This window comes from Nerophis lumbriciformis, linkage group LG04, assembly GCF_033978685.3.
Source record: "Nerophis lumbriciformis linkage group LG04, RoL_Nlum_v2.1, whole genome shotgun sequence".
In the NCBI taxonomy this organism is placed as follows: Eukaryota; Metazoa; Chordata; class Actinopteri; order Syngnathiformes; family Syngnathidae; genus Nerophis; species Nerophis lumbriciformis.
Window position 1 is genome coordinate 55,205,648 of NC_084551.2, and position 27,457 is coordinate 55,233,104.

The 27,457-nt window shown below is 39.0% G+C and overlaps 1 protein-coding gene across 3 annotated transcripts in view; it reads left to right on the forward strand.

The window, feature by feature from the left end:
- Nucleotides 1-4,317: 4,317 nt before the first annotated feature.
- Nucleotides 4,318-27,457, forward strand: part of u2af2a (U2 small nuclear RNA auxiliary factor 2a) — a 33,120-nt gene continuing 9,980 nt past the window's right edge. The window contains exons 1-5 of one of the 3 annotated variants that reach the window (XM_061957488.2): nt 4,318-4,887; nt 11,807-11,948; nt 17,054-17,092; nt 26,532-26,567; nt 26,692-26,795. In XM_061957488.2, coding sequence (XP_061813472.1) covers nt 4,839-4,887; nt 11,807-11,948; nt 17,054-17,092; nt 26,532-26,567; nt 26,692-26,795 — 370 coding nt within the window. In that variant the 5' untranslated portion in view covers nt 4,318-4,838. The remainder of the gene's footprint in view (nt 4,888-11,806; nt 11,949-17,053; nt 17,093-26,531; nt 26,568-26,691; nt 26,796-27,457) is intronic. The other 2 variants (XM_061957480.2, XM_061957496.2) reach the window with 2 other exon arrangements.

Consider the following 27,457-nt stretch of genomic DNA (forward strand, 5'->3'; position numbering starts at 1 on the left):
TCATCATGTAAGAATAACAATTACTGAACATTTTATCGAACACACTTTATTGATATCGATTACGTCTCTATTGATATTGTTTTATGGCCCAGCCCTACTAATTAGCATATAATACATGTTTTCTTTCCTCCCCAAAAAACGATCTTCATCATGTAAGAATAGAAATGATTGAACGTTTTATCGAACACACTTTTTTGATATCGATTACGTCTCTATTGATATCGTTTTATGGCCCAACCCTACTAGTTAGCATATAATATATGTTTTCTTTCCTGCTCAAACTCCGATCTTCATCATGTAAGAATAACAATTACTGAACATTTTATCGAACACACTTTATTGATATCGATTACGTCTCTATTGATATTGTTTTATGGCCCAGCCCTACAAATTAGCATATAATACATGTTTTCTTTCCTCCCCAAAAAACGATCTTCATCATGTAAGAATAGAAATGATTGAACGTTTTATCGAACACACTTTATTGATATCGATTACGTCTCTATTGATATTGTTTTATGGCCCAGCCCTACTAATTAGCATATAATACATGTTTTCTTTCCTCCCCAAAAAACGATCTTCATCATGTAAGAATAGAAATGATTGAACGTTTTATCGAACACACTTTTTTGATATCGATTACGTCTCTATTGATATCGTTTTATGGCCCAACCCTACTAGTTAGCATATAATATATGTTTTCTTTCCTGCTCAAACTCCGATCTTCATCATGTAAGAATAACAATTACTGAACATTTTATCGAACACACTTTATTGATATCGATTACGTCTCTATTGATATTGTTTTATGGCCCAGCCCTACTAATTAGCATATAATACATGTTTTCTTTCCTCCCCAAAAAACGATCTTCATCATGTAAGAATAGAAATGATTGAACGTTTTATCGAACACACTTTATTGATATCGATTACGTCTCTATTGATATTGTTTTATGGCCCAGCCCTACTAATTAGCATATAATACATGTTTTCTTGCCTGCCCAAACTCCGATCTTCATCATGTAAGAATAACAATTATTGAACGTTTTATAGAACACACTTTGTTGATATCGATTACGTCTCTATTGATATCGTTTTATGGCCCAACCCTACTAATTAGCATATAATACATGTTTCCTGCCCAAACTCCGATCTTCATCAGTTAAGAATGAAAATAATTGAACCTTTTATGGAACACACTTTATTGATATCGATTACGTCTCTATCAATATAGTTTTATATCATGTTCTACTCTGTGATGTCAAGTTTTATGCTAACATTTGGACGCAGTAATAATGCAAATATTTGTCTGTAAATGTTTTGCAATGATTTTGTCTTTATTTTAGTCTCATTTGGGAAACCATACGGGAAAACTGACAGGAAGTCGGCCATCTTGGTTTGGCGGCGAAAAAAAGGGGTGGTACTTTGTCGGACTTCTCCTCGGGACTTTGGCCAAATGAGTGGCGGTTAAAAGGACAGACACTTCACATATCGCTGGTGATAAATTGCCAAAATTAATGTCCTACGCCATAAGATGTGGGCGTGGCACGGCGCCAAACTTTGCTCCGATTAGTCGCCACAAAACGTCAATAACTGGGCTCCACAAATTCAGATCTTGATCTTATTTGGTAGAAATTATGATGGCAGTCTGGAGTGATTTTTATTTTATTTTGTTTTATTTAATTTGGTTTCACTTCATTTTTTATTTATGTGTATTTATGGATTTAAGGACAGCCCTGCTTTAAAGGTTTGTTTCTACAACTAAATGGTCTGCTTGCAGCACTTAAACAGACGCCTAGAGGGCGCCAAATCTCCAATGCGTTTTAAGCTTTATGTCACGCCCTCTTCTGTTTTTTAAAACGTAATAACTTCCGGTTGTTCGCGCTTCCACTTCCGGTGCCGTGTTGTTAACTGTTAGCATGCTAACATTACTGTGCTAACTTTTTTAGCCAATTTTGCAGCCAGACGCCTCACTCACAAAACTTATAAAAATATAAACAGTTTTAACACACATATGTTCACATATGTTAAACCACTAATGCTAACATAAGCTAGCCGATGTTGTTATATTGCTAATATTTTTTGCTTTGAAAAATGTAACCGTAGTTGCAGACAGCACCTTTAAGTCATCACATTGAAAATAAATTAAAAAATGACGTTTTAAAACATGCCAACTTCAAAGAAAGGAAGTTTGATTTTCGATTTATTTGAATTGAAACAAAAAGGTTTTTTTTTGTTTTGTTTTGTTTTTTGACGACTATGTCGAGTTCTGTCACACACTTCCGGTTGTTCCCGCGTCCACTTCCGGTGCCGAGGTGTTAACTGTTTAGGAAGTTTAATTTTTGATCTAATTGAATTGAAACAAAAGACTGTTTTTTTTTGTTTTTAAACCTTTATTTATAGTACAAGAAACATAACATACAAGAAAATAAATAGTAATAATCAAAACAAGTACAAAAACAGTACAAAACAACGCCTTTACACACACACACACACACACACACACACATATATATATATATATATATATATATATATATACATGTGTGTGTGTGTGTGTGTGTGTGTGTGTGTGTGTGTGTGTGTAAAGGCATAGGCTCACACAAGTTCTGTAAATAATCCAAATTTGGAGCACAGCATCATAGTTTTCACAGCTTTTTTTGTTGTTAGATGTAGAAAGCGTTTTAAAGTAAAGTAATAATTTTTTTTATTTTATTTTTATTTTTAAATAATTGTCAACTTCCGGTTGATTTTCGCGTCCACTTCCGGTTTCCTGGTTGTTAACTGTTAAGGAAGTTTAATTTTTTATCTATTTTGAATTGAAACCAAGACGATTTTTTCTTGTTTGTTTTTTTAAACCCTTATTTGTAGTATTTCACATTTACAACATTAACATACAAGCAAATAAATAGTAATAATCAAAACAAGTACAAAAACAGTACAAAACAGCGCCTTTACACACACACACACACACACACACACACACACACACACACACACACATATATATATATATATATATATATATATATATATATATATATATATATATATATATATATATATATATATATATATATAACTTTATATATGTGAAAAGCCATAGGCTCACACAAATTCCAAAAATAATCCAAATTTGGAGCACAGCATCATAGTTTTCACAGATGTGTTTGTTGTTAGAGGTAGAAAGCTTTTCAAGTAAAGTTATAATTATTGTATTTATTTATTTATTTTATTTTTAAATTTTTAAAGAATTGTTGACGCCATCGAATTCTGTCACACACTTCCGGTTGTTGGCGCGTCCTTTTCCGGTGCCGAGGTGTTAACAATTTAACTGTTAAGGAAGTTTAATTGAAACAAATACGTTTTTTTTTAAACCTTTATTTATAGTTTTCCACATCAACATACAATCAAATAAATAGTAATAATCAAAACAAGTACAAAAAAAAAGTACAAAACAGCGCCTTTACACACATATATATATGTATATATATATATATATATATATATATATATATATATATATATATATATATATATATATATATATATATATGTGTGTGTGTAAAGTAGGGATGTCCGATAATGGCCGATATCTGATATTCCGATATTGTCCAACTCTTAATTACCGATACCGATATCAACCGATTCCGATATATACAGTCGTGGAATTAACACATTATTATGCCTGCCAGTAATTTGGACAACCAGGAATGGTGAAGATAAGGTCCTTTTTAAAATAAATAAATAAATAAGATAAATAAAATAAAAACATTTTCTTGAATAAAAAATAAAATAAAACAATATAAAAACAGTACTATTAGTGGACCAGCAGCACGCACAATCATGTGTGCTTATGGACTGTATCCCTGCAGACTGTATTGATATATATTGATATATAATGTAGGAACCAGAATATTAATAACAGAAAGAAACAACACTTTTGTGTGAATGGGGGAGGGAGGTTTTTTGGGTTGGTGCACTAATTGTAAGTGTATCTTGTGTTTTTTATGTTTTTTGATTAAAAAAACCAAAAAAAAAACAAAAACAAAACAAAACCGATACCTATAATAAAAAAACGATACCGATAATTTTCGATATTACATTTTAAAGCATTTATCGGCCGATAATATTGGCCTGCCGACATCTCTAGTGTAAAGGCATAGGCTCACACAAGTTCCGTAAATAATCCAATAATCATAGTTTTCACAGCTTTTTTTGTTGTTAGAGGTAGAAAGCGTTTTAAAGTAAAGTTATAATTATTATTATTTTTTTTTTTTAAAGAATTGTCGACGCCGTCGAATTCTGGCACACACTTCCGGTTGTTGGCGCGTCCACTTCCGGTGCCGAGGAGTCCCTGGGAGTCGGAGCGAGGGGGAAAAAAAAAAAAGCGGGCATACTGTTTTCTTCTTTCTGCCTTTCGCCACCGTCGAATGTTTTGATAGCGTTCGAATTTTTGAAGTTAAGCGACTGTGATTTTTTTTGGGGGGGGGCCGGCGGTGCCATTGGAGGGTTTGTGTGTTGGAAAGAGGCCTCATTCATTCTGTTGTCGTAGCCAGTTAACATCCGGGGCCTTTTCTTTCTGGACTTGCTAATTCCATGCTAATGCTAACCCACGTTTTCTCTCCAATGACTTTGCTCAGCACTTGTAAATAATAACTCCCCGCACGTCTCCTCTTTGCGTGGGCGTCGAGCGACATTTCAAGATATATTCATATTCGCAGCCCACGTCGATGCTAGTATAAGAAGCGTGCACACTTAGCAAAGCGCTTCTTTTTTTTTTTTTTTTTTGCTCACTTTGTTGCTAACTCCGAGCTATTCGCGCGAAGCCCACAAAGATGTCGGACTTCGACGAGTTTGAACGGCAGCTGTCCGAAAACAAACAAGGTAAACGCATTTGTTTTATTCCAACCTAATAAGGACGTGTTTGCGAATACGGTCGAATTGTTTAGTTTTTTTTATCCGCCGCCATGACGCCATTTCCCCAACAAGGGCTCCGTCTATTTGCTGGAACACCAGGCGAGTTAGCCACAAGCTAATACGTCTAATTGTTGCAACATTTCGATGCTATATCTAAATTAAATTATTTACATGGGCGGAATGACGATTTAAATATCGACGTGAAACAATCGGGGTCGTCTATTGCAGTGTTTTTCAACCACTGTGCCGCGGCACACTAGATTGTCATTTCATCTAATTGGGTTAATAAATATTTTTTGCAAACCAGTAATTATAATCCACTAATAATTTGCCGTTGTTAAGTGTCTGTACGGTCTAAAGAAGTGAAGTGAATTACATTTACTCAAAGCGCTTTACATAGTGAAAGCCAATATGTAAGTTACATTTAAACCAGTGTGGGTGGCACTGGGAGCAGGTGGGTAAAGTGTCTTGCCCAAGGACACAACGGCAGTGACTAGGATGGCGGAAGCGGGCATCGAACCTGCAACCCTCAAGTTGCTGGCACGGCTGCTCTACCAACCGAGCTATACCGTCCCAAAGAAGTGGTTCTTAACCTTGTTGGAGGTACCGAACCCCACCGGTTTCATATGAGCATTCACCGAACCCTTCTTTAGTGAACAATAAAATGTTTGTTTTTTTTCAAATTCAAGACAGTTATATGTTTTTGGTTACACTTAAGTATGGAGAACATATTCTAAGTAAGAAAGACTTAATTTAGAGTTTTTCGGACACTAGGGCAGGGGTCGGCAACCTTTACCACTCAAAGAGCCATTTTGACCCGTTTCCACAAATTAAAGAAAACAATGGGAGCCACAAAACTCTTTTGAAATTTAAAATGAAATAACACTACATACAAAGTTTTTTTTGTGTGCTATGTATAAACCAGGGGTCTCAGACACGCGGCCCGCACCTTAATATGGAAATGTAATGTTAGTGCGGCCCGCGAGTTTTATATGAAGGGCACTTGACAGCGTCACACTTGCCAACCCTCCCGATTTTTCCGGTAGACTCCCGAATTTCAGGGAAACTATTCTCTCGAATGTATGCTGATTTTCACCCAAACAACAATAATAAGGGCGTGCCGTGATGTCACTACCTTTAACGCCCTCTACGGTTTGAACAAACAGCTTGCCAGCCTAGTTACATGTTATATGAGGCTTCTGCAGACACACATAAGTGAATGCAATGCATACTTGGTTGGCGATATAAACAACTTTAACAGTCTTACTAATATGCGCCACACTGTGAACCCACACCAAACAAGAATGACAAACGCATTTCGGGAGAACATCCGCACCGTAACACAACAGAACAAATACCCAGAATCCCATGCATCCCTAACTCTTCCAGGCTACTTTATACACCCCCGCTACCACCAAAGCCCGCCACCCCAACCCTGACCCCCCTACCCCCCGTGCGTAGGTTGAGGTGGGCGGGGTTTGGTGGTTGCAGGGTGTGTAATGTAGCCCGGAAGAGTTAGGGATGCATGGGATTCTGGGTATTTGTTCTGCTGTGTTTATGTTGTGTTACGGTGTGGATGTTCTCCCGAAATGTGTTTGTCATTCTTGTTTGGTGTGGGTTCACAGTGTGGCGCATATTCGTAAGAGTGTTATAGTTGTTTATACGGCCACCGTCAGTGTGATCTGTATGGCTGTTGAACAAGTATGCCTTGCTGTCACTTAGTGTGTGAGCAGACAAAATGTGACTGGGCCGGCACGCTGTTTCTTAGGTGAAAAAGCGGACGCGACGACAGGTTGTAGAGGACGCAAAATGCAGTGCCATCACGGCACGCCCTCAATTTTGTTGTCCGGGTGAAAATCGGAGAATGTTTGCCCTGGGAGAGGCAGTGAAATTCGGAAGTCTCCCGGTAAAATCGGGAGGGTTGGCAAGAATGCAGCTGAGCCGCATCAGAGTGGTCAAAGAGCCGCATGCGGCTCCGGAGCCGCGGGTTGCCGACCCCTGCACTAGGGGAACATAGTCTAAGTAACAAAGACTTAAATTAGAGTTATTTGGTTGGGGCAGCACGGTGGAAGAGGGGTTAGTGCGTCTGCCTCACAATACGAAGGTCCTGAGTAGTCGTGAGTTCAATCCCGGCCTCGGGATCTTTCTGTGTGGAGTTTGCATGTTCTCCCCGTGACCGCGTGAGTTCACTCCGGGTACTCCGGCTTCCTCCCACCTCCAAAGACATGCACCTGGGGATAGGCCCCTCCCACCTCCAAAGACATGCACCTGGGGATAGGTTGATTGGCAACACTAAATTGGTCCTAGTGTGTGAATGTGAGTGTGAATGTTGTCTGTATATCTGTGTTGGCCCTGCGATGTGGTGACTTGTCCAGGGTGTACACAGCCTTCCGCCCGATTGTAGCTGAGATAGGCTCCAGCGCCACTCGCGACCCCGAAAGGAATAAGCGATAGAAAATGGATGGATGGTTAGGGCTAGGGCAGGGGTCGGCAACCCGCAGCTCCGGAGCCGCTTGCGGCTCTTTGATCACTCTGATGCGGCTCAGCTGCATACTTGCCGACCCTCCCCATTTTTCCGGGAGACTTCTGAATTTTAGTGCCTCACCCGGGGCTACCATTCTCCGATTTTCACCCGAACAACAATATTGAGGGCGTGCCGTGATGGCACTGCCTTTAGCATCCTCTACAACAGGGGTCGGGAACCTTTTTGGCCGAGAGAGCCATGAAAGCCAAATATTTTAACATGTATTTCCGTGAGAGCCATATGATGTTTTTTAACACTGAATACAACTAAATGCGTGCATTTTTAAGTAAGACCAACATTTTTACAGTATAATAAGTCTCAGAATAACTTTATTCTGAAGCTAACCATCCATCCATTTTGTACCGCTTGTCAATAACAAGTAAAATACTTCTTACCATTAATGCGACTTCTCGAACAGGTGGGGTAGAAAACGGATGGATGGATTAAAATGCATCAGAATGTTTTATATTTTGAACGTTATTTTTAACTCTGATTACCACCGGAATTATTCATTACTTATCGTGTTAAGCAATGTCAGCTAAGATTTATCTGAGAGCCAGATGCAGTCATCAAAAGAGCCACATCTGGCTCGAGAGCCATAGGTTCCCTACCTCTGCTCTACAACCTGTCGTCGCGTCCGCTTTTACACCATACTAACTGCGTGCCGGCCCTTGTCACATGTTGCATGCAGCCTTTGCTTACACAAGTAAGTGACTGCAAGGCATACTTGGTCAAAAGTCATACAGGTTACACTGAGGGTGGCGATATAAACAACTTTAACAATGTTACTAATATGCGCCACAATGTGAACCAACACCAAACACGAATGACTAACACATTTCGGGAGAACATCCGCACCGTAACACAACATAAACATAACAGAACAAATGCCCAGAACCCTTTGCATCCCTAACTCTTCCGGGCTACATTATACACCCCCACTACCACCAAACCCCACCCACCTCAACCGAAGCACGGAGGGGGGGGTTGATGTGTGGGGGGTAGCAGGGGTGTATAATGTAGCCCGGAAGAGTTAGTGCTGCAAAGGGTTCTGGGTATTTGTTCTGTTGTGTTACGGTGCGTATGTTAGTCATTCGTGTTTGGTGTGGGTTCACATTGTGGCGCATATTAGTAACATTGTTACAGTTGTTTATATCGCCACCCTCAGTGTAACCTGTATGACTTTTGACCAAGTATGCGTTGCAGTCACTTGTGTGTGTCCGCAGAAGCCTCATACAACATGTGACTGGGCTGGCACGCTGTTTGTACAGGCTGTAGAGGGCGCTAAAGGCAGTGCCATCACGGCACGCCCTTATTAGTGTTGATTGGGTGAAAATCAGCATACATTCGAGAGAATAGTTGCCCTGAAATATGGGAATTTTTTCAATGGTAAAAAAATGTGCCTCGGCTCAGAAAAAGGTTGAAAAACACTGCTCTATTGTATTATAGGGGCGTAATATGCAGTCGTGGTCAAGTGTACATACACTTGTAAAGAACATCATGTCATGGCTGTCTTGAGTTTCTAGTAATTTCTACAACTCTTATTTTTATTTTTTTGTGATAGAGTGATTGGTCACAAAAAAACATTCATGAAGTTTGCTTCTTTTATGAATTTATTATGGGTCTACTGAAAATGTGGGTCAAGAGTACAGACTACAGCAATGTTAATATTTGCTTACATGTCCCTTGGCAAGTTTACCTGCAATAAGGTGCTTTTGGTAGCCATCCACAAGCTTCTGCTTGACCACTTGACCACTCCTCTTGACAAAATTGGTGCAGTTCAGCTAAATGTGTTGGTTTTCTGACAGGACTTTGGGAAGGCCATTCTAAAACCTTCATTCTAGCCTGATTTAACCATTCCTTTACTACTTTTGACGTGTGTTTCGGGTCATTGTTCTGTTGGAACACCTAACTGCGCCCAAGACCCAACCTCCGGGCTGATGAATTTAGTTTGTCCTGAAGAATTTGGAGGTAATTCGACTTTTTCATTGTCCCATTTACTTTTAGTGGAGCACCAGTTCCATTGGCAGCAAAACAGGCCCAGAGCATAATACTACCACCACCATGTTTGGCGGTAGGAATGGTGTTCCTGGGGTTAAAGGCCTCACCTTATCTCCTCTAAACATATTGCTGGGTATTGTGGCCAAACAGCTCCATTTTTGTTTCATCTGACATCACATGGACAAAGATAAGACCTTCTGGAGGAAAGTTCTATGGTCAGGTGAAACAAAAATGGAGCTGTTTGGCCACAACACCCAGTAATATGTTTAGAGGAGAAAAGGAACACTATGCCCACCGTCAAGCATGGTGGTGGTAGTATTATGCTCCGGGCCTGTTTTGCCGCCACTGGAACTGCTGCTTTACAGAGAGTAAATGGGACAATGAAACAGGAGGATTACCTCCAATTTCTTCAGGACAAGCTAAAAGCATCAGCCTGGAGGTTGGGTCTTGGGTGCAGTTGGGTGTTCCAACAGAACAATGACACCATGTGTCAAAAGTGGTAAAGGAATGGCTAAATCAGGCTAGAATGAAGGTTTTAGAATGGCCTTCCCAAAGTCTTGACTTAAAGGTGTGGACAATGCTGAAGAAACAAGTCCATATCAGAAAACCAACAAATTTAGCTGAACTGCACCAATTTTGTCAAGAGGAGTGGTCAAGCAGAAGCTTGTGGATGGCTACCAAAAGCACCTTATTGCAGGTAAACTTGCCAAGGGACATGTAAGCAAATATTAACATTGCTGTATGTATACTTTTGACCAACATTTTCAAGAGACCCATAATAAATTCATAAAAGAAGCAAACTTCATGAATGTCTTTTGTGACCAACAAGTATGTGCTCCAATCACTCTATCACAAAAAAATAAGAGTTGTAGAAATTACTGGAAACTCAAGACAGCCATAACATGATGTTCTTTACAAGTGTATGTACACTTTTGACCACCACTGTATTTGTACTTTGTAGCCCTGTGTGTTTGTATTTAGTCACCAAATACACTCTGCGTCAGTTTAATGTCAGACTCCACCATCATTGCTATGGGCAAGATTATTAACAGTCACACCATATTCTTTATGGACTTCATTTTAATAGAATAGTGCGTTTGTTCACTAAAAAGTAATCAACTATAGTAATAATAAATCGTAAAAAATAAATAAGATGATAAAATGAATTGGAAATGTCATGTAAAAAATATACAACATAAAGTAGCAAGAAACACGTCAATAATGAATAAATCAAAACATGTTCTAGACCAAAAATGACTTCATATTCTCTACTGCTCACTAGTGTTACATATCTGAGTTATTGTGCAGAAATATGGGGAAATAACTACAAATGTGTGCTTCATTCACTAACTGTGTTACAAAAAAGATCAATTATGATAATACATAATGTTGGATATAGAGATCATACAAACCCTTTATTTATTCAATCAGAATTATTGAAATTCATCAATTTGGTGCATTTGCAAACATCTAAAATGATGTACAAAGCAAACTATAACCTGCTAGCCAAGGATGTACAACAATTCTTCTCAACAAAAGAGGAGACATTTAACCTTAAAGGGAATCTAATTGAAAACATTTGTCTGCTCGTACAACACTTAAAACCTTCAGTACATCAGTATGTGGAATTAAATGATGGAACGGATTAAGCAAAGAAATTAAACAAAGCAGCAATATGATTCAGTTTAAGAGATGGTTCAAACTACAAGTGTTCACAAAGTACCGTATTTTCCGCACTATAAGGCGCACCTTCAATGAATGGCCTATTTTAAAACTGTGTTCATATATAAGGCGCACCGCAATATAAGGCGCATAGAATAGATGCTACAGTAGAGGCTGGGGTTACGTTATGCATCCCATAGTTGCGAGACCTGTTGTGGCTCAATATTGGTCCATATATAAGGCGCACCGGATTATAAGGCGCACGGTCAGCTTTTGAGAAAATTGGAGGGTTTTAGGTGCGCCTTATAGTGCGGAAAATACGGTACACAACAAGAATTATGATAAACATCTTGAACCCTTTTTTTTATTGAGACAAAGATTATGTATTAAATATTTGTTTGCTTACTATGTTATATTATTTATTTGTTCACTGTTCTGTTACAGAGAACAAGGAAATACGATAAAATTATTATGGTATGAAAAGGGGTGGGATTAAATAAGATCTGCTTCTTCCTACTCCTTTTCCTGTAATGAAACAACTGGAATTGTGTGATGCGTTACATTGTATCGTATGCATGTTCCAAATAAACTAAACTGAATTCAATAGTTATTGGTCTGCTGTGTACATTTATTGCGTTGCCTCGTGTTTTCTTTTTTTTTTCTGCAATTGAAATCATGATTGTTTTTGTTTTCGTCCAGCCGAACGTGATAAGGAGAACCGGCACCACCGTCGCTCCGGCTCCCGCAGCCGCAGCAGAGACCGCAAAAGGAGAAGCAGGGACCGGGACAGGCGCAGCCGGGATCGCCGCCCAGACAGCAAGGATCGCAGACACAGACGAAGGTGAGTCCCACCTGGGCAGACACCACAAGGTGTCAGACTTCACAAGGTGTCAGACTTCACCGCGTGATAACTTCCTTTTGCATTCTGAGACATCTCCGGCCTCTGGTGTTTTGGGCGTATCGATTTTAATCCAAAATCATAAGCATGTATACAGTGTTGGTGCTAGGAATTTTTAAAATGGGGTCCCATGCACCCCATCAAGTCATAAAAATGGAGTCACAGTAAACTTGGGGTCAAACTTTTTTGTAAGTGTTAATGTATGCATTATCCTGTTATATCTCACATTCTATATTATGTTTTGGAAAAGGGTTGTCATAAACGTTACTTAATTCGTTAAAAAATAATACAAAAGAAAACAATTTTTTATGGATATGTAAATGTATGCAGTTATAAACATTCATTCACGTTCTTCTTTCTTTCATGGATCTAAACTTTACCACTGCTGGTAGTTTTTTCCGTATTTGTATTTAATAAGTTGTAGGTGTATTTATTTCAGTATAAAAGTGTAACACGTTTTTTTGCTTGGGTTATGAAATGATGATAATGGTGTGCCAGGGCATACATACCGTATTTTTCGTATTATAAGTCGCACCGGCCGAAAATGCATAATAAAGAAGGGAAAAAACATATATAAGTCGCACCAGAGTATAAGTCGCATTTTTTGGGGAAATGTATTTGATAAAACACCAAGCATAGACATTTGAAAGGCAATTTAAAATAAATAAAGAATAGTGAACAACAGGCTGAATAAGTGTATGTTATATGAGGCATAAATAAGCAACTGGTATGTTAACGTAACATATTATGGTAAGAGTCATGCAAATAACTATAACATATAGAACATGCTATACGTTTACCAAACAATCTGTCACCCCTGATCGCTAAATCCCATGAAATCTTCCTCCTCGGTGTCGCCTCTGGTATGCGCGCCGCTTCCTTTCTTTCTGCTGCTCGATCGCCGTTCTCTGCTGCATATTTCACTACGTCCAGCTTGTAATCTGCAGTATATGATTTCCTTTTCGGTGCCATTTTTGTTCAGTTTTTATAAGTTACCGCCAATGTAGAAATTATCCATTTTAATAGCTACGGCAGTAGCATATAGCAGTTAGCATCCCATAACCCACAATGCACTTCTGCCATGACCCTCCCCGCCGAATTCTTATTGGTTGACGTGTGAGTGACGATTGCGGACGTGTGTGTGGCGATGGCTGCCATTTGCTTTGTCTCTTACGCGAATGAGATAAATAATATTATTTGATATTTTACGGTAATGTGTTAATGATTTCACACAAGTCGCGCCCCCGGCCAAACTATGAAAACAAACTGCGACTTATAGTCCGAAAAATACGGTAATCACAGCAGAATTATGATTCTATGTGTCTACATTAAAACATTCTTCTTCATACTGCATTAATATATGCTACTTTTAAACTTTCATGCAGAGAGGGAAATCACAACTAAGTCAATTTAGCAAAAGTGTATTTATTAAAGTTATTAAGCAGTGGTACAAACATTCATGTCATTTCAAAACAAAGTGCAAGATTGTCAGACATTTTAAAACAAGCTATTAGTGCACTTTTGTGCATGATGTCACTAAGATGACATATCAAAACAACACTAAATTAAAGTGCACTTTTTGTACAGAACGCCACTACAATAGTTTAAAACTAATAAAGTGCACTTTTGTGCATGATGTCACACAAGATATTTCAATAACTGTCAAATAAAAATGAGCTGCATAATAGGAAAAAAAAATAGTGTATGTCCTTCGCTATGTGGTAGGTTCCGGCGGACGTTATCTCCTTCTGTTGACTATTCTTTTCATACGGTGTTGATCTGGAAATGGTTGCTTGGACATTTTGTCGGTGTGGCACCGGCCGGAGATGTTGACATGCAGAGTTTCAAGCACTCCTCATTCTCTAGCGGGTGACTTTTCAAATTATGCTACAAATTAGCAGTGCTGCTACTTTTTGTAGCAACACTTTTGCCGCATACTTGACATATTACTGTTGTCTGTTCAACATCTTCCCGCTTGAAGCCAAACCACCACCAGACGATGGACCCCGTGCTGTTTTTCTTTGGAATTAATTATTCCTTCATTTGTTACCAGATTGGCACCTTCTTTCTCTCGTATTACCACTCGCACCACTCCGCTAGCATCACAGCTAACGTTACCCATGTCGCTACCTCTCTGCTGGGCGAGGGCGTATGACGTTGCACGCGTGACAGTATGTGACGTATGTAAGAAGGTGCGCTTGTTTTATGTCTGTCTGTGAGAAGGAGAGACAAGAAAGAGTGGGAAGAGCCTGTAGTGTAATGCCCGCAGCTAAAAGCAACTGCGTGAGAAGGTATACTCCAATATCACGATATAGTCATTTTCTATATCGCACAGAGACAAACCCGCGATATATCGAGTATATTCCATATATCTCTCAGACCTAGCGGAAAGCAATAATCGATTAAAAAAAACAAGCAAACCGGAGTTTTGACCCTGAGAAGGCAAGGTCGGTAAAAAAACGCATCCCGGTGATGCGCGAACTTGCGGAAATGCACATTCTTTCTGATTTCAATGCGTAAAAAGACACAAAGTGCGCTAACGCCAACAGTGAGTATTGATGTACAATAACTCATTTAATGCGATTTCAATTCTTTGTGTGATGGTTCGAATTCAGAAGGCAAACGGATTCCCACAATATATTATTTGGGTCGGGCAATAAAATGATACCAGTACCGTATTTTTCGGATTGTAAGTCGCAGTTTTTTTCATAGTTTGGCCGGGGGTGCGACTTATCCTCTGGAGCAACTTATGTGTGAAATTATTAACACATTACCGTAAAATATCATATAATATTATTTATCTCATTCACGTAAGAGACTAGGCGTATATCAGCAACCGTCACACAAACACGTCAACCAATAAAAATTTGGCGGGGGCGTGTCATGGCAGAAGTGCATTGGGGAAAAAAAGATGCTACCTGCTACTACTTCCGTACCTATGAAAATTTATCATTTCAACATTGGTGGTAACTTATAAAAACTGAGAAGGACTGAACAAAAATGACACCGAAAAGGAAATCATATACTGCAGGTTACAAGCTGGAAGTAGTGAAATATGCAGCAGAAAACGGTCTATTCTTGGTGTTGGATTTTATCAAATACATTTCCCAAAAAATGCGACTTATACTCTAGTGCGACTTATGTTTGTTTTTTTCCTTCTTTATAATCCGAAAAATACGGTATATATCATACCATCTTTATTTATAAACCCTTTAAAAACAACCACAGTTGGAAAACAAAGGGTTGTATGCCACAAACAAGTAAACACACATAAAGCAGCGAAATGCAGGCAAAGGACACACTAAAATATATCATTTAAAACAGAGGTAAAATTAATATATATGCGCTAGGGGTGTAACGGTACGTGTATTTGTATTGAATCGGTTCGGTTCGGAGGTGTACCGAACGAGTACACATGCTAGCACCGACCGGGCTAGGACAACATGTAAAAGCCAGAGCTGGAAGACCCTCCTGCCTCGTTAAGATCTCCCGTTTGGGAACACTTTGGTTGCGCGATACAAAAATGGAGGACGGAGGTTTGCCGACATTGTTCAGCAGCTGCTTCTGACAACATGTCAAACATGTGTTGCACCTTTCCTGCTTCCGGCTCCCAGACCGTAGTCGAGGAGCAGGGTAAATGAAGAGTCCGGCGATTAGTTGCAAATCGTGGCTTTATTGAGGTCTTGCACACAGCCAATCCCACAAAACACTAGCCACTCACGCTACCGCTCCCTCACCTCGCCCGCCCACACACTCACCTCACATGCTGTCACATATTAAAGGGCCACACACACACATATGCTACTCTTATAACACATGCTAACCCATTTGAAGCGTCACCACCGCATTCAAGCAGCCTCTCCTCGGCGAGTCAGGCAGGGCTAAAGCAATAACAAATGTTTTATAGCAGCATATATAAGTCCATATTGCATTAAAAACTAGATTTTGACCCACTTTTATTGTGGAAGAACAATTAGCCCATATATCTTTTTACTGCCAAGTTAGCCAGGCTGGAGGGGAAAGAAAAGTTAATCTGAGGCTGAGTTGACTTGAAACTGTTTAATGTTGCACTTTTTATATGTAGAAGAAAAGTTTTGTCATTTTATTTAATCTGAGCAACAATTTGAGGCAGTTTAATGTTGATTAACGTGGACCCCGTCTTAAACAAGTTGAAAAACTTATTAGGGTGTTACCATTTAGTGGTCAATTGTACGGAATATGTACTGTATTGTGCAATCTACTAATAAAAGTCTTAATCAATCAATCAAAAAAAGCACTTTATATGTGTGTACAGCTCTGGTACTGGGTACATTCGCACCCACCTGCACAAATGATCTTCAAAATGTAACAATCAAAATAAATATGACTTTTTTTTGGTTTACTAGAGCATGCATATATAATATGCATTAGTTTGACCATTTAAAATCCACGATAATAAAAAGGAGATGCTTGGAAATAGCATAAAAATGCCCCAAAAACTTGGAAAAACGCGATTCATAGCGTTACTTTTTGGTGTAACCATCATGAGCGTTCTGTTAAGTATATTTCTTTTATATTTTGATAAATCATCATATTTATGTATTACTAAATTTAGATAGGTATTGATCAATCTTTAAGCTGTGTGTATTTGATTTCAGTTTGCTTTTGACATCTTATTTAGAATTGTAGTTGAAACTTTTACAACCTTGTGTTACGCTTCATCACTTTGACTTGTAATATCTCTAATTCTGGTGGTGTTTTATGCTTTTTTTTCTTTTTGGAACATGTACTATACATATACAATAAGGTCCCATATAAAAGTATGTTTCTAGCAATACTTTAATTTTGCCTTTGAAAGTAACACTCCATTGTCCATTAGTGGAGCTGTACACATATAGAAAGGTTTTGTTAAGAAACCATTCTGAGCCTTATCTTATTTAGTTTTTATTTTGTATATGTTGACCACATTAACCCTGGCAATGGACCCTGTGTGTATATGTATGTTATGCCATTGTTTACAAATTTGGTAAATAAATAACCAAAAAATGTATATTTTGTTGTTTTCTTAGTGGCCCGGAAATGAACCGAACCGTGACCTCTAAACCGAGGTACGTACCAAACCGAAACTGTTGTGTATCATTACACCTCTAATATGCACATGAAAAGAGCAGATAATTATCTTAAGATAAAAACAGTTCAAAGTCCCATGATGGGTTAAAAGCCATTGAGTAAAAATGGGTTTTAGGAAGGGTCTTAAAAGTAGTCAAAGAAGGGGCCTGTCTCACATGGAGAGGGAGATGGTTCCAGAGTTTGGGACCCGCAACAGAGAAGGCTCTGTCCCCTCTGAGCTTGGGCTTTGATTTGGGTACCTCCAGGAGCAGCTGACCTGAGGGACCGGGTGGGGGCATAGAGGTAAGGAGGGGCAAGATCATGTAAGGACTTAAAAACTAATAAAAAATATATCATAATAGACATGTAATCAAGATCCAAAATGCGTTTGATAAAATGTTTGCTCATTTTTTTTCTCCGTCGGAAGTTGCGAGGCAAGGTTGTTTGCATGAACAAAGGCACTCACTCTCTGGTAACTAAGCAACGCAGGAAGTGATCCGTGGGAGTGACACGTTAACAGCCAATCGGGTAACGGTATCAACCATCTTTTAGGTTACGCCACCTTGTTGTCAGGCGGTCGATTCGTCGCATGGAGTGAGTAAATGATGCGAGGCGCTCGTCCCCACCAAGAATGCTCACCCTTTAGAGCACAGCTGTATTTTCCTGGCACTTAGGTAACCTGCAGAAAATACTTCTCAGGTTCCTCGTTTACATTTTCAAACTTTGGACTATTTTCTTACACTTTAAGCATTTCTTACATACCATATTTTTCGGAGTATAAGTCGCACCGGCCGAAAATGCATAATAAAGAAGGAAAAAAAACATAAGTCGCACTGGAGTATAAGTCGCATTTTTTGGGGAAATGTATTTGATAAAAGCCAACACCAAGAATAGACATTTGAAAGGCAATTTAAAATAAATAAATAATAGTGAACAACAGGCTGAATAAGTGTACGTTATATGAGGCATAAATAAGCAACTGGTATGTTAACGTAACATATTATGGTAAGAGTCATTCAAATAACTATAACATATAGAACATGCTATACGTTTACCAAACAATCTGTCACTCCTAATCGCTAAATCCCATGAAATCTTATACGTCTAGTCTCTTACGTGAATGAGCTAAATAATATTATTTGATATTTTACGGTAATGTGTTAATAATTTCACACAAGTCGCTCCTGAGTATAAGTCGCACCCCCGGCCAAACTATGAAAAAAACTGCGACTTATAGTCCGAAAAATACAGTATTCCTTATTTTTGCACTTTCATTTTAAGAGCTTATTGTTAAGTGTTCAATGTGATTTTAATACTTTGTTTACATTGAGTGTTTTCCATGCTTGTTGACATTTCCTTTTCTTTCTGCCTTGATATCTGAAGGGATTATAATCAGAGGAAGGTTTTTTTAAATAAAAACGTTAACATTTTAAGTATTTTTATTTAGTTTTTTTTTATTGTCCATAGTTCATTAAAATGACCAATAATTATTGAATAAAAAAATACCGATATAAAACATGCATCGTGATACAGTCTTCAGCCCTGTATAAGTTTTAATCTAACCTTTTCAGAGCAGAATTTTCTCAGTTGAGTTATATGCATACATGCATGTGGAGATGGCCTAAAAACAGTTTTTAAAAATATATTCTAGAAGATTATGAATCCAACCAGAATTTTAGTAAATACAAATCGTGATATGGTTGTGAATTGATTTTTTTATGACATCTCCTTTACACGTAGTACAGACACGATATGCAAATGACAGAAGCTCCGTGTGAATGGATCTACTGTTTTTATTTACCGTATTTTCCGCACCATAAGGCGCCCTGGGTTAAAAGCCGCGCCTTCAATGAACGGCATATTTCAAAACTTTGTCCACCTATAAGCCGCCCGGTGTTGTAAGCCGCATCTAACTGCGCTAAAGGAATGTCAAAAAAACAGTCAGATAGGTCAGTCAAACTTTAATAATATATTAAAAACCAGCGTTCTAACAACTCTGTTCACTCCCAAAATGTACGCAAATGTGCAATCACAAACATACGTATATCAACATGGACAGAGCTGCGTGAAAAAAGCCACCCGGCCTCTTCGCGTAAACTTAAACTTACCTTAACCACTCGCTCATCTTTTCTTCATCCATCCCTTCGAGTTAGCTTTTATGATGACGCCGGCTGGAAAGGTCTCTTTTGGCAAGGTCTTCCTTTTGAATATCACCATGGGTGGAAGTCTCTGGCCATTAGCATGGCAAGCTAGAACCACAGTGAAGGATGACTTCTCATTCCCTGTGGTGCGAATATTCACCGTACGTGCTCCCGTTCCACAGTGCGGTTCACAGGAATATCAGTTGCTGTGAAATAGTAATCCGTGTGCGGATGGAGAGATTGCGTCTTTTCATGAACCGGATCCCTGTCGTTTAGTAGGAGCCATTTTGTGGTCTTTACAGATGTAAACACACAAAGGAAATGAAACGTACAGTGATATCCGCGCGCTTTTTCTTCTTCTACGCGGGCGGGAGGTTGCTTACAGTAGAAGAAGAAGCGCTTCCTGTTCTATGGGGGCGGGTGCTTACCTTGGCGGTTGCTTGCGTAGAAGAAGAAGCGCTTCCTGTTCTACCGGGAAAAAAGATGGCGGCTGTTTACCGAAGTTGCGAGACCGAAACTTTATGAAAATGAATCTTAATATTTATCCATATATAAAGCGCACCGGGTTAAAAGCCGCACTGTCAGCTTTTGAGTAAATTTGTGGTTTTTAGGTGCGGCTAATAGTGCGGAAAATACGGTACCCAAATACAACGTCTCTCCTTTTCAATGTTGATAAAATAGCAGCTGAAAAATATTCATCATGTTTCTTAGCAGTTTGTTTGACTTGTGCCTCATTGGTCAACATTATATTCAAAATAGCATTGTAGGTCCTCCGTTAGCTTTGACTTGTCACCACTTAGGGCAGGGGTGCTCATTATGTCAATCGCGAGCTACCGTTCGATCTCGGAGGGTGTGTCAGTCGATCACCAGCCAGGCATTAAAAAAATAGTCCTAACAATGAGCGATCATAAATCTTCACTATGACGTCACTTTCGTCACTTGATTGTCATTCACGGCACCCGAGGGTCTTCTGAGATGACGCTGGCTGCTGCCAGCTCATTAAAATTACCGACTGGAAGGCGAGAAACACTTTATTTCAACAGACTCTGGCGCCGTACCTGTCGTCAAAACTCCAAAGACCGACTGCACAGTTGCGCTAACAAAATAAGAGTCTCAGAAAGCTGGCGTGCACAAGCTAGCAAGCTACGGAGTTTGCCGACAATGTATTTCTTGTAAAGTGTATACAAAGGAGTACGGAAGCTGGACAAATAAGATGCCAAAAACCAACCACTTTCATGTGGTATTGGACAGAAAGGAGGACTTTTTTTCTCCATTCGAAAATGCGGACGTTATCATCACCACTGTCTGATTCTAATCAATGCAAGTCATCAGAATCAGGTAATACACCAACTTATATTCTTGTCTTCATGAAAGAAAGGAATCAATATGTGTTAAACATGCTTGTAGTATCTTTAAACACCTTTAACTTATTAACAATATTAACTATATGTGTTAAACATGCTTGTATTATCTTTAATCACCTTTAAGTTATTAACTATATGTATTAAACATGCTTGTATTATCATTAAACACCTTTAATTTTTTAACAATATTAACTATATGTGTTAAACATGCTTGCATTATCATTAAACACCTTTAACTTGTTAACAATATTAACTACCGGTATATGTATTAAACATGCTTGTATTATCATTAAACACCTTTAACTTGTTAACAATATTACCGTATTTTCCGCACTATAAGGCGCACCGGATTATTAGCCGCACCTTCAATGAATTACATATTTCATAACTTTGTCCACCAATAAGCCGCCCCGGACTATAAGCCGCGCCTACGCTGCGCTAAAGGGAATGTCAAAAAAACAGTCAGATAGGTCAGTCAAACTTTAATAATATATTAAAAACCAGCGTTCTAACAACTCTGTTCACTCCCAAAATGTACGCAAATGTGCAATCACAAACATAGTAAAATTCAAAATAGTGCAGAGCAATAGCAACATAATGTTGCTCGAACGTTAATGTCACAACACACAAAATAAACATAGCGCTCACTTTCTGAAGTTATTCTTCATTCGTAAATCCTTCGTCTTCGGTGTCCGAAGTGAAAAGTTGGGCAAATTTACGATCCACTGGCAGATGTTGGCGTCGTCTGGCGCTGCCTCCTCGTCTTAGTGAAGGTGTGTTCGCCTTCTGTCTTCCATTGTTCCCACGCAGTTAGCAGTCTAGCTTCGAATGCCCTGTTGACACCAATATCTAGCGGCTGGAGGTCTTTTGTCAATCCACCCGGAATGACGGCGAGTATTGAATTAAGCGCGTAAGCGTGTCTCTCAATGTGCTGTTATGAGCTAGCAAATATAACAACTACACTACCCAGCATGCAACGATAGTTACGAGCATGCGCGGTAGCCCTGAGAAGTTCCCAAGCAGTTAGCAGTCTAGCTTCGAATGCCCTGTTGACACCAATATCTAGCGGCTGGAGGTCTTTTGTCAATCCACCCGGAATGACGGCGAGTATTGAATTAAGCGCGTAAGCGTGTCTCTCAATGTGCTGTTATGAGCTAGCAAATATAACAACTACACTACCCAGCATGCAACGATAGTTACGAGCATGCGCGGTAGCCCTGAGAAGCGTTGTTGTATGCTGGGAGTTCGAATGTGGTTATGAGCACGCTGTGAGAAAACGTTGAGAACTCAGTTAACACGCCTCGTCTGCATTATTTATAATTAGACAGACAACACACTTAATAGGAGCCATTTTGGGGTCTTTACATAAACACACAAATGGAAATGAAACGTCACATATCCCAGCATGCACCGCGCGCTTCTTCTACGGGGGAAAAAAGATGGCGGCTGTTTACCGTAGTTGCGAGACCTAAACTTTATGAAAATGAATCTTAATATTTATCCATATATAAAGCGCACCGGGTTATAAGGCGCACTGTCAGCTTTTGAGAAAGTTTGTGGTTTTTAGGTGCGCCTTATAGTGCGGAAAATACGGTAACTATATGTATTAAACATGCTTGTATTATCATTAAACACCTTTAATTTTTTAACAATATTAACTATATGTGTTAAACATGCTTGCATTATCATTAAACACCTTTAATTTGTTAACAAAAACATATATTTCATAAATAAGTAAATGTAAATTATATATATGAATGAGGTAGATCCCCACGACTTGATCAATTGAAAAGTAGCTCACCTGCAGAAAAAGTGTGAGCACCCCTGACTTAGGGTATATACCAGTCTAGATAGGAATGTAAGACCGCCTTTCTTTTTGAGATGATATTTGTGTACAGCGTTTCCCCCACATGCTGCCTGTAAGATCAAGTGCTTTTCATTTCTATTTACTTTGTTTCATCTTGTGCTGAAACACAATGTACATCATTTTAAGATAACGCTCTGGGTGTGTCCTACATGTTTTTGATGGTAATTGCGGTGTTTGTGAACGCACCTTTGCCTGAGTAAATAAAAACAGAATACAATGATTTGCAAATCCTTTTCAACCTACCGTATTTTCCGCACCATAAGGCGCCCTGGGTTAAAAGCCGCGCCTTCAATGAACGGCATATTCAAAAACTTTGTCCACCTATAAGCCGCCCGGTGTTGTAAGCCGCATCTAACTGCGCTAAAGGAATGTCAAAAAAACAGTCAGATAGGTCAGTCAAACTTTAATAATATATTAAAAACCAGCGTTCTAACAACTCTGTTCACTCCCAAAATGTACGCAAATGTGCAATCACAAACATACGTACCGGTATATCAACATGGACAGAGCTGCGTGAAAAAAGCCACCCGGCCTCTTCGCGTAAACTTAAACTTACCTTAACCACTCGCTCATCTTTTCTTCATCCATCCCTTCGAGTTAGCTTTTTATGATGACGCCGGCTGGAAAGGTCTCTTTTGGCAAGGTCTTCCTTTTGAATATCACCATGGGTGGAAGTTTCTGGCCATTAGCATGGCAAGCTAGAACCACAGTGAAGGATGACTTCTCATTCCCTGTGGTGCGAATATTCACCGTACGTGCTCCCGTTGTATCCACAGTGCGGTTCACAGGAATATCAGTTGCTGTGAAATAGTAATCCGTGTGCGGATGGAGAGATTGCGTCTTTTCATGAACCGGATCCCTGACGCTTAGTAGGAGCCATTTTGTGGTCTTTACAGATGTAAACACACAAAGGAAATGAAACGTACGGTATATCCGCGCGCTTTTTCTTCTTCTACACGGGCGGGTGGTTGCTTACAGTAGAAGAAGAAGCGCTTCCTGTTCTATGGGGGCGGGTGCTTACCTTGGCGGTTACTTGCGTAGAAGAAGAAGCGCTTCCTGTTCTACCGGGAAAAAAGATGGCGGCTGTTTACCGAAGTTGCAAGATCGAAACTTTATGAAAATGAATCGTAATATTAATCCATATATAAAGCGCACCGGGTTAAAAGCCGCACTGTCAGCTTTTGAGTAAATTTGTGGTTTTTAGGTGCGGCTAATAGTGCGGAAAATACGGTATATTCAATTGAATAGACTGCAAAGACAAGATATTTAACGTTCCAACTGGTAAACTTGATTTCTTGCAAATATTAGCTCAGTTGGAATTTGATGCCTGCAACACGTTTCAAAAAAGCTGGCACAAGTGGCAAAAAAGACTGAGAAAGTTGAGGAATGCTCATCAAACACTTATTTGGAACATCCCACAGGTGAACAGGCTAATTGGGAACAGGTGGGTGCCATGATTGGGTATAAAAGCAGCTTCCATGAAATGCTCAGTCATTCACAAACAAGGATGGGGTGAGGGTCACCACTTTTTGCACTTTGTCCAGTTATTGCAAGGAATTTAGGGATTTCACCATCTACGGTCTGTAATATCATCAAAAGGTTCAGAGAATCTGGAGAAATCACTGCACGTAAGCGACGATATTACGGACCTTGAATCCCTCAAGCAGTACTGCATCAAAAAGCGGCATCAGTGTGGCTCAGGACCACTTCAGAAAACCACTGTCAGTAACTACAGTCGGTCGCTACATCTGTAAGTGCAAGTTAAAACTCTACTATGCAAAGCCAAAGCCATTTATCAACAACACCCAGAAACGCCGTCGGCTTCGCTGGGCCCGAGCTCATCTAAGATGGACTGATGCAAAGTGGAAAAGTGTTCTGTGGTCTGACGAGTCCACATTTCAAATTGTTTTTGGAAACTGTGGATGTCGTGTCTTCCGGAACAAAGAAGAAAAGAACCATCCGGATTGTTCTAGGCACAAAGTGTAAAAGCCAGCATGTGTGATGGTATGGTGGTGTATTAGTGCCCATGCCTTGGGCACTAATAACTTAATCATCTGTGAAGGCACCATTAATGCTGAAAGGTACATACAAGTTTTGGAGCAACATATGTTGCCATCCAAGCAACGTTATCATGGACGCCCCTGCTTATTTCAGCAAGACAATGCCAAGCCATGTTACAACAGCGTGGCTTCGTAGTAAAAGAGTGCGGGTACTAGACTGGCCTGCCTGTAGTCCAGACCTGTCTCCCATTCACCTCCCAGGGGGTGAACAAGGGGATGGGTCAAATGCGGAGGACACATTTCACCACACCTAGTGTGTGTGTGTGTGTGTGTGTGTGTGTGTGACAATCATTGGTACTTTAACTTTAACTTAACCATTGAAAGTGTGTGGTGCATTATGAAGCCTAAAATACCACAACGGATATCCCGGACATGTAGAACAACTTAAGCTGTACATCAAGCAAGAATGGGAAATAATTCCACTTCAAAAATGTGTCTCCTCAGTTCCCAAACGTTTACTGAGTGTTGTTAAAATGAAAGGCCAAATGTCCCTGTGACAACTTTTTTGCAATGTGTTGCTGCCATTAAATTCTAAGTTAATGATTATTTGCAAAAAAAAAGTTAAGTTTCTCAGTGTGAACATGAAATATCTTGTCTTTGCAGTCTATTCAATTGGATATAAGTTGAAAAGGATTTGCAAATCATTGTATTCTTTTTATTTACCATTTACACAACGTGACAACTTCACTGCTTTTGGGTTTTGTACAATGTGCGATACAAGCAGTCCTGCAGCGTGTTTACTTGTGTGATATCATGTGCGATACGAGCAGTCCTGCAGAGTGTTTACTTGTGCAAAACTGGATGGCCAGTTAACATCTAAATGACCTCTAAGCACACAATTTCTTCTATTTTACTAAAGTCAGTTCCAAAAGGCAAACATGCTAGGCTATAGGCTATTAGGAGCTCGCAGCTACGTGACAGCTAAGCACACAATAGCACACAAGCTAGACATACTTCATATTGTCAATGTTATATTTGTCAATATAAACAAGTATCACAAGTTATAGTTGCATATTATTCATACATGTCTCTGAGTATAGATGGGATTTTTATGACTCTTTTAAGAGAGCTGGATTTTAAGAAGCAATTATTTTTAAAGAGCCGTTCAAAAATGGCTCATTATTAGTTTTTTGTAATCATTTAAAAATAAAAAATCAAGGACACCATCAACAGTATCAGTTTTAAGATATGCTGTAAATCGGAATAATTAAAATGTACACGAATATTAGTCTATATGTGGGAATTATTCAGAAATATTGGCTTTAGTTAAATTTTTGTTTTAATTGTAAACATTTTATAAGGCGGCGCCATATTTCCATGTTTTGACAAGTGACATCGACAGTTTGAATTTTCCCATTAATAAATATAAAAAGTAGAAACAAAGCTAGAATTAAAAAATGAGGACGTAATGAAAATGTGAATTACAACACATCAGAACAATTAACCAGAAAAGTTACTCCGAAAAATCCTAATTAAAAATGTGATTTGTATATTGATATATTTAATTTTATTTATGTATGTTTATATTAAAATAAACAGCGACATAAATTATATATATCTCCAAGGCAGAACCTATGAGAAAGTATCCAGTGTCCGTATCAGTCAACGTAATAAATTATTGTGACCATTAAATGTTACCCCAAAAAATGACGCCTCCACTTTAACTTAAAGACAACATACATCCATTCCAAAGGATTGGTAATAAATAAGCTAGTATTGTGTTCCCGCCCAGCAAACATGTTGGTATATCTTCAAAACAACAGAAATAATTGCTGAGTTTTCTTCATCTTTCTTTTCTTTAATCAAACTTTTGCTTAAAGCATTCACTGAGTGGTCAGCAGGATATCCCATGATGAGACGATAAAAAGGAATAATATCGGGCCATTGTCTTTTCACATGCAACAACATGAAGTCCCGCTCTTGTTATTGTTGACTTGTCGGGAATCCTCAAGTGAAATTGTTGATTGGTTTGAGAGAAATATGAAAACCTCCCAATGTCATTTCAGCCCGCCACCGAGCTTTCCACCGGAAAATCCTGCGAGGTAATACAACCACATGAACTGCAATATACCTTCTTTCCTTTGGCCCAACCTTAGATCTAGTTGGAGCATGTGTTTGTCTACTATGGTCTTGTTGCATAATTGCATATTCCTGTCTGTCCAACAGCCGTTCTCCACATCGTGAGAAAAAGAAGAAGATTAAGAAGTACTGGGATGTTCCACCACCTGGCTTTGAAAGCATCAGCCCCATGCAGTACAAAGCCATGCAAGGTGGGCGTATCAATGTGATATACGTTTAGTCGCCCATAGACACTTTAATACGGTCGTGATAACGCACATTCTAGCTGTGTCCTGCTAATTTGACAGCAACAAGTGAATCAAGGCGTCCGACGCAATGTAGCGTCCTCAATATGGATAGGTGACAAATTCGGAAAACGCCCAAACGTTAAGTAAGACTTCAGTCTTCCAAAATACACTAGCTTGATGCTAAATTACATTGGATTTTCTATTGATATGCTGGTATTTGTATTAGCTATGTTATGTGACGATTTTAGAATATAAAGTACTTTATTGATCCCTGGGGGAAATTCAGCGCCGCAGTTCGCTCACAATAGACAATAAACATTTAGGTATTTTTACATGTGAATAATATAAATACAGTCTATTATTCACATGTGAACAACATAAATACAGTCTATTATACAACATTATTCACATGTGAATAACATAAATACAGTCTATTATACAGCATTATTCACATGTGAATAACATAAATACAGTCTATTATACAGCATTATTCACATGTGAATAACAAATACAGTATACAGCATTATTCACGTGTGAATAATATAAATGCAGTTTATTATACAGTATTATTCACATGTGAATAACAAATACAGTATTATACAGCATTATTCACGTGTGAATAATAT